The 15,848-nt window shown below is 38.3% G+C and overlaps 1 protein-coding gene across 2 annotated transcripts in view; it reads left to right on the forward strand.

Annotated features, from left to right (window-relative positions):
• Positions 1–799: 799 nt before the first annotated feature.
• Positions 800–15,848, forward strand: part of jmy (junction mediating and regulatory protein, p53 cofactor) — a 39,378-nt gene continuing 24,329 nt past the window's right edge. For both annotated transcript variants that reach the window (XM_038292491.1, XM_038292492.1), the window contains exon 1: positions 800–2,015. In XM_038292491.1, the coding sequence (XP_038148419.1) occupies positions 1,239–2,015 (777 nt within the window). In that variant the 5' untranslated portion in view covers positions 800–1,238. The remainder of the gene's footprint in view (positions 2,016–15,848) is intronic.

The following is a 15,848-nucleotide window of genomic DNA, read 5'->3' on the forward strand; positions in this document are numbered from 1 at the left end:
CCACTAGAATTATGTCTTATTATTTTACTTATTTTTTTATTCACCACCTATAAATTCACATGTATAAATAAAATCAGGTGTATAAATTCAGCTTAACAACTTCCACAGCAGCAATTAATCCAAAAAAATAAAATGCCACAATTTGCTTGCAAAAATTCAAATACAACTTTTCTTGAATTTTTCCACCCTAGAGGAAAAATAAATAAATAAATAACTTTTCCCACGTTTAAAATCTGGTAGTAAAAATTCAATGTCAGAAAGAGGTCTGATACTATAGCTTTCTGTTTTACTTCTATCTATACTAGGGCTGCAACTCCAATTATTTTGCAATTGATTATCTATTGATTTTTTTCCCGATTAATTGATTAATAATCAAATAGCCAAAGCTTCCTTAAAGAAAACTTTTTATGAAATTAAACCGGTTGAAAACAAAACTTTTCCACTTGAGGAGTTCTGAATACAGCATATTGACAGGCGAAAATTTTTTTATCTTAAATGCAAAATGTTTATATATATATATATTATATGATATTATATATATATATATATATATATATATATATATATATATATATATATATATATATATATATATATATATATATATATATATATATGATGGTTATGTAATTTCATTTTGTGATGAAGTACAACAAAAAAAAAAATTGTCGGATTTTGTGAAAAATAATAAAATATGGTAGGAGAATCGCCCAGAAGGTTCTTTTTCCGATAAAACTGTGGACCCTGAACATAACATATGGGGCATCCAGTCCCTCCCCGGAAGTGTTAAACGCGCACGTACTTTGTGCTTGTAAACAGAAGCTCCCACGTGACACAGAGAACAACACAGCAGAGCAATCCGAGTCGCACGACCGTGTTGTCTGAACGGACAAAGGAGCGAACCGCGAGCCGGAGCTTTGTCCAGGATGGCGGCCAGGTGTCCTGGCAAGAGACGTTACGTGCCGAAAAACGAAGCCAAGTTTTTCCTCCTTTAAAAAAATCCAGGTCTGTGAATCTTTTGGCAGCTCGAGCCTTATGTCTGAACCGCAAACCTCCGAGCTCGGTGGGATAAAATTGTTGACTGCGTTTTTGGCTACCCTCACGCGGAGCTTTACCGAACTGTTACCGAACCTCGAGCTCCATCGCTAGCATTAGCTTTTAGCCTCTACGTCAGAGCCTAATTTAATCCCCGAACAAACGGTCATCTGTGTGGGGGGGTTTATCGGTGCCTGGATGAGATGTCATTCGCCATGGAGGATAATTTAGAGTCCGGATGGGTGTCGGTCCGACCCCGAGTCTTCGACGAGAAAGAGAGACATAAATTTGTTTTCATCGTGGCCTGGAATGACATCGAGGGAAAGTTCGCCATAACCTGCCACAATAGAACCGTCCAGAGACGGAGCGCGTTCCTGGACTTGGACTGCAGCCCCCCAGCGTCAACTAAAACTCCGATCAAAGCTGAAACACGCCAAGCTGTTAAATTTAAACCCACAGGAGACACGAATGCTCTAAAAGATGATGGCTTAAAGACATTCGAGTGCGTCAGTCACACGTTAGGCTCCTGGAATATCGTGACGCCGAAGGATGTGGAGATCCTGGACTCTGTCCCATCGTCTCCTGAGGACCCGGCAGAGGGGGAGGTCAGCCTCCGGGAGGACTTCAGCTGGGCCGGCCTGTTCTCCTTCCAGGACCTGCGGGCGGCCCATCAGCAGCTGTGCGCCGTCAACTCAGACCTGGAGCCCTGCTTGCCCCTTTTCCCGGAGGAGCAGTCCGGCGTGTGGACGGTGCTGTTCGGGGCTCCGGGGATGACGCAGCGGGAGACGGATGCTCTGTGCTACCAGCTGCAGGTGTACCTGGGTCATGCTCTGGACGCCTGCGGCTGGAAGATCCTCTCCCAGGTGCTTTTCTCCGAGGGCGACGACGCGGAGGAGGAGGAGTACTACGAGAGCCTGAGTGAGCTGAGGCAGAAAGGCTACGATGACGCACAGGAGGCGGCCAAAAGGCGCATGCAGGAGGTATGCCTATATACTTTAATACAATGTAATGCTTCATGTCTTTTAACATTATATAGCCATGAACCCATCAACCCTACCACCACCACCAGAGGCGTAACCAGGAACTTTTTATAAGGGTGGCTGTGTGATAAAAGTTGGTGGGGAGACTCTAAGGCTGATGGACCTACAGCTACTCCACCCGAACAATTTCAGTAGGGTTTATATTTTCCAAAAATGAGCTGAAACATATATTTATTGAATGCTTTCCTATTGTTGAGAACACAAGAGAACCAAAATACACTGATATTTATAGTTATAGACAGATGCCTGCCTTTAGTGAATTGTTTATAAAGGGCACAAAAACATGAATGTATAAAAAATGACGAATAACAGCAGAAATCAATGCAAACAGCAATACATCATGCATCCCTAGTATGGACACTACTTCAATTCCATCCATGCATCCATTAGGGGGGTAAATAATAATTAATTGTTTTGTATGATGCATCGACCCAACAGCCGACGATCCGATGCATCGAGACGTCTGCGAGAGAATCGATGGATGTTTTTTTTCCCTCCGGTCTATTTTTATCCATTTGCTCCTGGGCGTAATTCTCCCTCCTGTGCTGCGGTGGCGCTAAACCTATTTTGCCCTCCTACCTCGCTTCCTGGCTATACTCTTACAGCAGTGTGTCACAGTGAGCTTGACGCAGAAATTTTTTTGATTTATGCTAAATATTGAAGCGTGGTCTGGGCTATACGCTGTGGGTCTAGATACGGCCGAGGTGGTGAGGGATTGGGGGCGAGTTTAGTCTGACAACAGAGGGACATGAGGGCCAAAAAGAGTGGGAATCCAGGGGGGAAAAAGGGTCCCAGCATTCTCGCACCCTTGATCTTTTCCACAAATTTCGGTCATAAAAACAAAACAAGCCGGCCTCCTGTCTGTGGCACTGTCTGCAGTCAGCCACAATTTAGGAGAGGTGCAGCGGAGCGTCTGTGGAGGGGGCGGTGACGGCGACACTCTGGAGCCGAGGTATTGCACTGATTTTGTGCAGTATTTTTTTGATGTAGAGCCTTTCAGAATCGATAACGTAGGGGTATTATTATTTTTCAGTGAATTAGGTTTTAATAGGAATAGGTGGAGTACAACTTTTCTATTTCTACTGCTGTTGTTTCACAAATAAAACGCACAATGATATTACATTATTATGTAATTTCTAAATAAAAGTTATAGTGGATAAAACTCAGTTTTGAGTTCTGGGGCGTAAATCAATCATCATTGTCATTACTTACCTACTTGTATCGACAAACATTCTGCATAAAATTGATATGTAAAAGAACTAATATCTACATAAATTTATTATTTGATAAGATTTTATTGAAATTGTTATTTATCTCTGATTTCACTGAAGATTCCTAGATGACTTTACCCCATAAAACACAAAATCTAGTTCTGAAAAGAGCATGAATTCTGTACTTATCATCTTTGATGCTAGTATATTGATGTGTATAATTAACCACTAAAAAAAAAATGTTTTGAATATTCCACTGGAGAGTATTATGCCACCACCATCTGTATTAGAGGGAAATAAATGGTAGGGTTGGCGATTGATTGGCTACAGGTGGCCATGGCCACCCCTGGCCCCCCATCTAGCTCCGCCCCTGACCACCACCTCCCGGATGGTCCACCATCTGTTGCTGTAATACGATCTGATCTGGACAGACATCCCACTCCAGCTGGCTGAAGTGGAAGAAGGAAGTTACATAGAAACATGGGTCAACAAATGGAGGTGGAGTTACACGGTGATGTGTGACCACAGCTGCTGGCTTTGTTTCAGCGCTGTCCCACATCTATGTCTGTCAGACAGGCATTGTCATGCTTTTTTTTCTTTCGGGAGGTTCTGCTTGTCAGATGTTGCTTTCCTCTTGAATCATGCTATTTTTAACCAGAGGTTACAAGTACTCACTGTACTTACGTACACTTTTTAGGTATCTATACTTTACTCCATTACTTATTTTTCTTCCTACTTCTGACTTCTACTCATTGCATTTTCACGCAAGTATCTGTACTTTCTATTCCTTACATTTTTAAAAGAAACGTAAATGCTTCGGTTTAATGTTTATTAATATTTATTTCACGTCATGTGCGCCATCCAATGCAGATCATTGGCGCCATCCACATCTAGTGAAAACAAGTGTGATTGGATGAGTCATATAACGCAAACACTCATTGGTTAGCTAAAGGAAATCATCAGAAGCAAGCAGGTGTTCTTCAAACTTCAAAGTAGAGCAAAGAAATAAACCTAAAAAGAAAAAGTTATCTGAATTTTAATCCAAAGGTCAGTGAAATCCTTTAATTGAACTTCAGAAATCACTTAATTATTAAAGTAAGTCATGTTTAAATGATAAATAATTCTGGCTTAAACATGTATATAAATGTACTCTTTATCAGACGATATTATCTTAAAATTTAGAAAAAAAGCAAAGAAACCCTGTCTTAAAATCTGTGTTTTTTTCCCCGTTATCTTATGCAGGCCAGTTAGTTATACGTCAGCCTGTACACTTAAATTCGGCCAATCATATAAAACGGTCATCTGTCAATCGAATTCTTTCGGTCATAGCATCTTGATTCATATGTCGCAGCTAATATACGCAATGGTTGAAATAAAAACTAAGAATCATTTACTTTCCCGTTGAGTTCCGTCCCAGTGTTCACGGGATTGGACGTCTGTGTCTTCAGCAGGCGTAGAGTTAACACAACTGGTGGCGTTGCGAGGCAAGGGCTCAAACATGTACGGCTGTAAGCCTTCTACACCAAACCAAGCTTCTGCCGCCCTGGCGTCCTCTTCCACATCTTCTCCTCCACTTTCCTCCTCTAAATAAAAAACATAGGACAGAGGAGACTCATCCACTACCTCCGACACAAAACTCTCCTCCTCTTGCATGTTTCTGCTGGACATTGTCACAATTTAGTGCTACTTGGTCCCAATGGAATTTCTCATTGGGAACCTTCTAGCACTAAGTTGCTAACTGGTTAGCAAGATGCTTCAGACAAACCGACTAAAATCAAACGTCCGCCACATCAATCCTCTTGATCAACAACCAATCAAATTCACTTTATTCGATTGTGTAAAGTCGTGAACCAATCGGGAGAATTCGAGAGAAACGGTTGGAACGGCTGCTTCACAATGACTATAAAAACTGATTACTAGATGAAACAGAATTTATAAAAGAAGCTAAAGGCAAATAATTCCTCTTTTTATGGAATTTTATTAGTTTAAATAAATAAAAAAACTTTTTTTGAATCTTGGACCCTATCCTCTTTTTTTGCAAATTCAATAAATTTGCTCACTTAAGACAAAATTTCTGAAATACCAATAAAGTGACTTCTCAAAGGGATATATATATATATATACTTTTATAAGTCTTTGAATTTAAAGCAACAGCAGAGTTTTGTAGACAGTGATTGACGGAGGTTGGAACAAAGCTAGCTGCCAGTCTTTCATCATCCTAGCAGACTGTTTGAAGGCTCAACCAAACCCAAAATAACCTCCTTGAAGTGACTCACTTCTTTACATCTGACAACACTTTTCTGACACATTTACAGAGAAAATGGTGACAAACTGGCTTTATCAGGGCATTTTCTGTAATGGATCTAACCTGTAATAAAAAAGGGAAAATCTCTGGTAGATGGTTTCCCGATGTGTGATCTACACACCCTATCTTTAAGAGAATTAAAACAGAAAACTGATCTCAGATCTCTTGTTTCGGTTGATCAGGTCTGTAACGTAGACTTGACTGTTTGATTCCATGAATCTGGCATCTTTCTCATCATGTCAGTTCCTTCCTCCTCAAAGATAAGTGGTACCTGCTGAATAAATGGTCTCTGATTAGAGGGAGGACAAAGGTATTGATATAGTGGTTTCTTTACAACCCCTGAACTTGTATTGGTTGTGAATTTCTCTATTTGTAATTGGTAATTTTCTGTTGACAATCCGGTGAGAGGTGGAAACTCCTGGGCAGTGTGCACTAATGAATAATTATTACTCACTAAGTTATTTGTGATTTCTTAAAGCTTTACTCAGGCAGACAGAGTCTAGATCAACTTTTAGCTCCAGTTGCACCAACATGTGCAAACAGGGGTGAGAAAATAGAGCCAAAATTTCATCATGATATTTCTTGATACTGTTGTGATAATAATTCATGTGATTGTATAAAAATACAAACTGTTTTGTTTATTTTAGGTAAATGCATGTGATTGAGTAACACATAAACCCCAGCCTCATGATCACACTGAAAAACAACCATTTATAAAAATGTTTTTAGTACACCAGTTACAGCCACACTAAACTTTAATAATAAAAAACAATAAATAAATTGCAGTTATAAAAAAAATAGTGGACAGAATAGTTAAGAAATTGGACAACTATGTCAGTTTTGGGGGTAAATTTATAAGATTACTTTCTCAATGTTTGCCATAATTAATCAAAACTCCTATCATGACAAGAAATAACTTTATTGATCTCACATTGGAGAAATTTACCTCTGCATTCAACCCATCCCCTCGGGGAGCAGTGGGCTGTCATTGTCAGGTGCCAGGGGAGAAATTGGGGGATAAGGGTCTTAATCAGAGACCTTGAGTGGCATTTGAAATCAGAACCTCAGGATTCCAAGCTATATGCCCTAACTAATAGGCCACCACTCCCCTTATTTATTATAATAACAACAATGTTAAAAAAAACACAGTAAATGCCCAGCCCATCACTTTAAACAACTTTTCATTTTTGTGCATAAATTGCATCTCTGGGTTCTCATTTTTCTTATTTCTGCTAAGCAGTAGCTTCCCTCCATGACCTGTTAAAACAAGCAGTTGGAGAATATCTGCCTAATACTTCCAAACTAGGTTGTCTGCGTAGGTGTCATGGTCAACGCAGAGACGTCTCCGCCCCTTCCGCAGACACTTTTGTGCACCTCTCCAAAATTGTAGGTGACCGCAGACAGGATGCCTCTGATTGGTCAAATCTACATCCGCTCTACACTATGCTTATTTCCTGTTTAGTACCTTATTGGCTTGTTTTGTTTGTATGACCGCCATTGTGGAAAACGACTCGTGAATTTGGACCAGCTAGAAGAGTGAGGTGTGTGTGAATAACGCTCTTTTTTACCCTCATGTCCCTCCGTTCTTGGACAAACTTGCCCCCACTTCCTCACCGCTGTATCTAGACCCACAGCTAGATCCTGAATTTCCCCTTTTGCATTCAAGGCGTGGAATACACACAGCGCAAACGACGCTTCAATATTGAGCATAAATCAAAAATATCTGCTTCATACCTGCAACAAGCTCACTGTGACACACTGCTGCGGGAGCATAACCAGCCTTTAAGTGCTCCCCCTCCTGGAAGCACCTAACTGAACTTTGCTGCGGCTGCACTGTAAACAAACGCCATCTTTCTCTGGTCATGTGAAGCAGAGAGCGATGATTCCAGTTTAAAGTTGAGATAAAACGGCTTCTTTAGCATTAATCGTTATAGGGGAGGAACCTCCTTTTTAGCTAATTTCTAAATCATTAAAGATCTGTTGTTTCTGGCCGTGAGAGGTATCAGACTGGCTTCAGCGTTCTGTAGAAGTGTGCTACAGTGACGTCATGAAATGGGTAACACTCAGACAGGAGAGGCGACTTCGTTTTGAAGTTAGGTGTTTGTGTTTGAGGTTGGAAGAAAACCATTATATTATATAGCCATTGAGTACCCATGTGGTCCAAAAGTCATTAAGTCATCATATATTCACCAATTGGTGACTTTGAGAGATGGGGGCTATTAGAGCGTCAACTGTAACGTCTCATAGTTAATGTCGTATAGACTATCACTGCCCCTCAGGTGGCCAAATTTAGTCTTCTAGATCTTTGGTCTTGGTTAAACCAGATTACCACACTGTAGATAATATTAAATAGTAAAATAAAACATTTCATCAGCTTAATGCAGCCCTTTTCAATGGGACTTCATCCTGCAAAAAAAAAAAAAATTGATCTAACAGTAATGGACACAAACCAGAAACCTAACAGTCCAGCTCATCTATTCATAAAAACCGGTGACACTAGAATCAGTATTTACAAGTTAGTAGGTTCCTTCTTAATAAAGCCATAACTGACCTGGTTGTCATTCAATAAAGGATTTTTTTTTCTCCTGTTGCAACAGGATGAGAGACAGGATAGTCTGTTAGTTGTTAAACTTAACTGTTGTTTGATAATCATACCTTTGGCAACATCTGATTTTCTTTATTTTTTCCCCCCAAGGTTACATGTATTAAAGTTAATTAAGTTGAATTAATAATCAGCTCATGTTCTTGTAAAATATTCTGAGGAAACGTCAGATATTTCCTGCTGATGTTTTACTTTTAAGTAATTCATTCATAATTCATTCACCGGACCACTTTCCCGTCTTTCTTCACACTGAAAAACAGAATAGATTAAAAAGATTTTTCTTAAAATAAAAGGTTATTTTCTTGAATTGAGGAGGTAAGTGAAACACATTGCCACTGGGATAAGATAATTTACATTTAAAACAAGAGAAAAAAAACTTATTATAAGGTTGAAAATATTGCAGATCATCTTACTTCTCAAATAAAGGGTAAATACATTATTTTAAGAAAGTTTTAATCGTTTTTAGATCATTTTTGCAGTGCAGCACCTGCAAACTAAAATGTTTTTTCTTTACATACCAGAAATTATTTAGAACTAAGTAAAAATATCTTAAGTGTATTTAAGCCTTAATTTGACTAGCTGAATAAGATGACTTGCCAGTTGAATTAATATTTTTATCCTTAAAATACGATATTAGATGATATGCATTTGAAATAAAACAATGCAATTGTTTTTTCTTATTTTAAATATAAATTATCTTGTTTCTTTTGCAAAGTGTCTCACTTACCTCCTCAATTCAAGACAAAAATATGCTTAATTTAGGAAGAAATGACTTATTTGGATTTAAATTGCTGGCAGCGTAAACCACTGCTTGGTCTGCTCTTATCATCCTCATGCTGATGGACGGTGTCACTGTCCAGACCTTGTTCTCACAGATAATTGAGCCAGACAACACTGACCAGAGCTTTAAGACTCTCCATGCAGACTCTCTGTATCTATTGATCATTGACCACAGTGGATTTGACCCTTTTTCCCTTCCTTATCTCTGACCTGTTACTAAAGAAAGTCCGAATGTCAGCTTATCAGCAGTGAAGCTAACATGTTAAAAGCTAATAGCTACAGATGTGTGGCTTTCTGGACTCTTAAGTTTATTATGTAGTGCATAAAAATCTGATGATTCCTTGAATGATGCTCTAATGTGGAGACTATAAAGCTAAATGGAATAACTGGCAACTTTATTGTGTTTGCCTTAATGAAGTGGTAACAGAAAATTAAATGGTTTGCAATGTTTGTACAGGCTTTTAACAGGGAACTTAGTGCTTTGGAAAAACTTTTTCACAGCCAACATTTAGAGAAAGGTAACTTTCAACTTCTAATGCTGAATCATCTCCATGGCGGGGGCAGCATCATGCTAGGGGACTGCTTCTCCACAGCAGGTACAAAGCAGCTTGTCGGAGATGGAGGGCAGAAGAATGATGCAGAAATAATGTAAAGGAAAATGTTGGAGAATGCAGAAGACTGGGAGAAACCCCTACATATATTCAGAGGTTATATATTCCATTCAACGAATGGAATGAGTGAGTTGCATGTTACCTCTATGTAAAAATGCAACCAGGGGCGATTTACAGTCAGTGATGTAAAGGACGTGTTTCAAGCGATCAGAATTGGGTAAACAAAGCAAATAAGTGAGGTGAACATCCGATTAATGCAAAGCTGAATTTTGTTTCAGCAATCTGAACTTTTCTATTAATCCCTGTTACCTTAACCGATCAGGGGCTGGATTTGGCTGTGATGTAGGCGGAAAAAAAAGCTTTTTTTCACTCAAATTGATGGTCAATGCACGGATTACGTCACTTAGGAACACTGTATTTATTTAGACTTTACTTTTAAAATACAAATGGAAACCAAACTTGTATAAAACCCATTTATTAATTTATTTTGTCAAGTTTGTGTTTATGCACTACTCTGTGATTATCCATGGATTTAATAGATTAGAACTTTTGATTGCAAAATATAAAAAAAAAATAGATTTTAAGGGGTGTTAATACTTTTTCATAGTGTTTAATTTTTGTTGCATAGCACCAAAATTTATTAAAGTAACAGCAGAGTTATGTAGACAGTGATTGACGGAGGTTGGAACAAAGCCAGATGCCACTCTTTCATCATCCTAGCAGAATGTTTGAAGGCTCAACTTTTATTAATGTTTCTTATTTGGATATGATTTTAATTTAGTTTCTCTAGTTCATCTTCCAGTTCTGATCACCGACATTTCTGCTCTTAGCAGCCAGATATTTTTATAGTGATGATGAAGCAGCTGTGGGATCATACAGTCACTTAGTGTGACCTTATTTTCCCATAGCAAAGGTCACATTGGGAAATATGGCTGTATTTTGCTCTGTGAGTACTGCAGTCAATTTCATGTGAACGCAATTTGTGCAGATGTTCCCTGCCGGGCATTTTTCTCTGTGACATACGTAGCCTGGTGTCAAAACTCATGTTACAGACTCTGCACTTTTTAGCAATTAAAAGCAGCTTTTATTACTGTGGAGTTTCTGTAATTTTTGCACTTTTAGATCATTGCAAAACGTTGATAGATGTGTTGGCATTAAGAGAAAAATCCAGAGGGGTTTATATCACGTTTAACTGACAGGTTTGCGGCCGCGGGTTGTTTCATCATCAACAGCCACCCCGCCATGTGGGAACGATATTCAAACGATCCATATCCTGCCTTGTTAAAACTGTTTTTCAAAGTGTTATATAGTTTTAATTCTGAAATTGACACTTTGCTCTCGTTTAAGGCCTTGCAGGACCATCAGGTTGGCCTAAAATTATGAATTACTGTATACAGATTCTGCTGTGATTAAGTGAATAAAGAAGCAGTTAAATAACTTGCTGCAGTCATTTTGCACATCTCTGATGTTGCTGCTATTTTCAAATATCCATTACTGGTTATTTATTCTCCAGATACGCAGTTTTTTATATTGTTAAAACACTTTACAGTGCAAAATTTTACTGTTTATCTTTTAACTCTTCACTATTATGTTATTCTGATAAATTTTTTTAAGATCCACATTTGTGTGACCATTTTTCTATAATATTTGCTGCTGTTAACACCAGAATTTCCCCATTGTGCGACAATAAAGGATTTTCTATTCTATTAGCATTAGACCAAGATTAGCAGTGATCTTGGTCCTTCAGCTACTTCAAACAAATATCCAGAACATGTTCCCGCTCATTTTGGATACCGGTTTTTTTATTGGAGAATAGGAATATCCTCTTGAGTGCAGCATTTTCTATACTGCCACCCATCTTCTGTTTGCAAACCATTCCAATGACTTTCAGAACGTTCTAGTAAAAAGTTTTATTTAGTTGTTTCTTTTTAGGGTTCTCCTTTTGCTCCTTTTTTACCTCTCTATAGGCTAACCTGTCAGACCTCTCCTTAAGGCACCCAAATCATTCTGATAGTTTTTATTTGTGTTGATTTAAATATGCCAGAAATTACTTCAATTGGCTTTCAGGAAGCATCCCAACTTCACAAAAACTGTATAAAAGACGGCATCATGCTACACTCCCTGTGTTGTATTTCAATTAAAAGCTGAGAGAAGAAAACTAGTGAACAGATTTATCACTGACAGGACTTGGTCTTAATGACAGGGTCCGCAGCTCCAGTGTATCACCGGGGGGAAGATCTTGTAATTATGTCCTCTGCACTTAGCGGAAGGCTTTTGTTGACTTTAATCCTAAACTTAGCTTAACCAAAATACTGAACTGTTTTAAAACAATTTTCAAGTCAGCTTTTCAATGCAGCATGATTCTGGGAATGAGAAAGGCTTGGATAGACTTAAAGAGAATACACTAGTTTAAGGAAAATTACAAGTAAAATAATCTATGCATCAACTTTTTACAGATTTTTTTGCAAATTATCCATGTTAGGTTTGAGATTTTCCTGCTAATCTTTTTTTCCATTTTTCTTTTTATATCACGTTTAAATAACAGAAACGTTCATGTGAAAAATAGAAACAATTCATTTTAGATAAAAAATGTTTAGGTTAATTTATTTAGTCACTACTTGGAATCAATTTATAGGTAAAAAAGATGAACATTTTCTAAATCCCGTCCTTTTCGCTATTAGAAGTTGGCTCGTTTAGCTCAAAAGATTTACAGGCAAACGGCAGGGTTTGGGGTTGTTCCTCGGTTACCAGGGAAACCCGGAGGTAAACAGTAGGAGCAGTGTTGGAGCTGAATCGGGCTGTGTCTGCCACAGTCCACTGTGTAGAGGGCTCAGGAAAATCGGCTCAGAGTTGATATAACGGTCTTCATTCATATCTCAGGCTCTCTGCAGATAGAAGAGCATTTTATCCACCGTTTTCATTCATGATCAGACGGTGGCACTTTCAGTGTTAAGTCCGAGGCAGAAGTGAAGGGGATTTATTGTGCCGTATGACTCAAAACGGCTGGTTTCTAAGAGCTTACTGATATGTTTTTGTTTTTTTCTGAACCAAAGCTCAACTTAGTGGCGTTAGTTAGAACAATGAGCAGTCTGTGGATTGTTGAACATATGGTACCAATCAGTTGGGATCGGTAGGCTATTTTTTTTTTCTTCTTTTACTCAATAGTGTGTTTTGTTAAATTTCTTGCCACACACTAATGAGCATGCTCACACAAACATACCTAGCCCAAGTCTTGATGCTCACTGAGCCTTTTTTTCTCCCTGTCTAGTGCTTGAGGCTGCTAGTACTTTGGACTTAACTCAGTTATTTCAAGCAAGAAGTGTAAAATCATCACTTCCATGTAATAAGCAACAAGAAATATAATGTGTCTGACATTTCCTATGCAGGAATGAGATATTAAACCTATCACTATTGGTTTGTTTGTAAGGTACCTCATTTAGAAATATTTAAAGTATTAAAAGAAAGATACTTTCATGCTTACAGACCATTTAAGCCTTTAAGTTAATGTTTAATAAATAGAGATGACGTTTATTGATTTAATTCATCTGAATTTGTTTGATTAATTGAAAATCTGCCATTTATTTTCCTAAAAATAACTTTTTTGTATCAGGAGGACATTTCCATAACACGAGGGGCCAAATATACATTTTTTAAAAATATGCTGATTGAAAGAAAAAAAGCTGACTATGGTTTAAAATGTATTTTGCAGCCGTATTAAATAATCTGGGTTACCAAAGAAATGTTTTTTTGGACATATCATTAAATCTATTTATAAGATATAACAAATAAAAAACCTTTTACCTAACCTATTTATAAAAAAATATGTGATGTACTTAAAAATTTATAAGGCAAAGATGTGAAACTCATTATAAGACGGGGTATGTCGCTGTGACATGCTGTCAATTTGCCACTCTCTTTGAATGAAGTTTATGCTAACTGTGATTTAGCATGCATTTTTTTGTGTAATCCAGCATTCAGCGCTGGTAGAGACTTGTTGCCATTAGCAGTGCTTTTTCTATCAGGTTCCAAACATTTTGGGTAAGGTAGGGTGACCAAACGTCCGTATTTCCCGGGACATATCCGTATTTCACGTCCTGTCCCGGGCGTCCCGGGTTTTTTTTTAGAAAGTGAGGAAATGTCCTGATTTCACTGCGCACGACGCTTCGTGTGACATAATCCCTGAGCCGCGTCAGTGCGGGCAGCCCTGCTCTTAATCAGAGGCTCTGTTCAAAAACCTGGGCTGCATCCTCCAAGGACGCGGTCTACCTAGACTGGATCCTTCGAAGTCCTTGAAAATAAGGAGGCCGGAAGAGTTTTGTCTGTAAATTCGAACAGGTCCTCCCTTCGGCGGGTTTTACCGCTGTACGCTCTGTTGCTTAGCAACCGTGAAAGTTGACACACAAAGCAGGAAAAGAATGAATACCGAGGTTTTCAAAACTGTTTGTTTATTTATTTATTTAAAAAAAAAGTTAAAGTGAACAAAGATTACACTCACAAGAATCCAGAGTGGAATAAAGGTTCCAACCACCGGGAGCAGGAACAAATAAAATCAAGTGTAATGATAGAAACCTTAGTCAGTTAAATAACCTGCTGCTGTCATTCTGCGCATCTCTGATGTTGCTGCTATTTTCAAATATCCATTACTGTAAAAATGTCCATAGCTGCATATTGGTTATTAATTCTCCAGTTTTATATTTTTAAAACACTTTACAGTATTTTATTGTTTATATTTTAACTCTTCCCTATCATGTTATTCTTATACATTTTTCTAAGGTCCACATTTGTGTGACCATTTTCAATAATCTTTCTGCTGCTGTAAATCTGCCCATTGTGGGACAATAAAGGGATTTTCTATTCTATAAAAGGGTTAGAAATATATAAGTAAATCTAAACAATGTATTTATAAAAAATATATCTGCAAAATCTCTAATATTCAACAAAAAAAATACTTAGTTAAGCATATTGTGCAAAACAACAATAAAAATTTTTAACTCTTATCAGATTTATTGTCTCCACGTGCTGCAGATCTATTAGAATCTGTCCTTAAATTCCAGCCAAACCCATTTACACAGTAACAGATTAAAACCTTTAAATAAATCAAACATTACCGCCACATATCTGACTCAATAACCATTAAAACAACTATTTTCATTCATTTCAGACGGAACTATTCACAGAGTTATATTATATTAAACTGAACTTCCAATTTTCACCACTGTTCTGCGCCAAGTAACATTTCCTCTGATCACGGAGCAAATCCCGATGATGAGACATTTGTTCTTTCAATCAACCCCAAACCCCCCCACCCGCTCCAAGGTGTCCTGGTTTTCCCAAATGAAAATATGGTCACCCTAGGTAAGGCCCTTCACTCTTCAATTCAAATCCTCGCCTTCTGACTACCATGCCGTGTGACTACGTTGGTGCTCTTCAGGAGATGGCGAGCATTTGTTTAAAAGAAAAAAAAACACATGAAGTGCATTCTGCATCTTTGACGCCAATAAACTGTAAACAATCATGAACTCAGCATCATTTTTTTTGCTTTAGAATTATTTCTCTTGCTAATACCAGTGAAGGCTGATTTATACTCAGAAAAAAGGTCATCTGTGTGTGTCACAGTGAATGCAGATGTGCCCCCGCCCCTTCCGCAGACACTCTTGTGCACCTCTCCAAAATTGTAGGTGACAGCAGACAGGAGGCCTCTGATTGGTCAAATCTACATCTGCTCTACACTATGCGTATTTCCTTATCGGCTTGTTTTGTTTGCATGACCAACATTGTGAAAAACGACTTGTGAAGTTGGACCCTTTTTCCACCTGGATCTCTGCTCTTTTTCACCCTCATGTCCCTCTGTTGTCAGACAAACTTGACCCCACTTCCTCACCGCCTCGGCAGTATCTAAGCCCACAGCTAGTTTCTGATTGTCCCTCTTGCGTTGTGGCGTGGAATAACATAGCACAGACCATGTTTCAATATTGGGCGTAAATCTAAAATATCTGCGCCAAGTTCACTACGACACACTGCTAGGGGAATATAACCAGCCCACGAGGTTCCATTTAGGAACGAACATCTACACTAAGGAAAATTCCTTCTAAACGGACATTATCAATTAATCGGATTGATCTGATTTTAATCTAATAAACCATAAATCTTCAATCATAGGTCGATTATTTATTTACATCTCTTATGCTTAACCATAATTCTATTGTGATTAAACTAAAACCTGGCGGTAAGACCCCCAAAAACTTTAAGACTACAACTCAAGTG

This window comes from Cyprinodon tularosa, unplaced genomic scaffold (assembly GCF_016077235.1).
Source record: "Cyprinodon tularosa strain WSP-4 unplaced genomic scaffold, ASM1607723v1 ctg313, whole genome shotgun sequence".
In the NCBI taxonomy this organism is placed as follows: domain Eukaryota; kingdom Metazoa; phylum Chordata; class Actinopteri; order Cyprinodontiformes; family Cyprinodontidae; genus Cyprinodon; species Cyprinodon tularosa.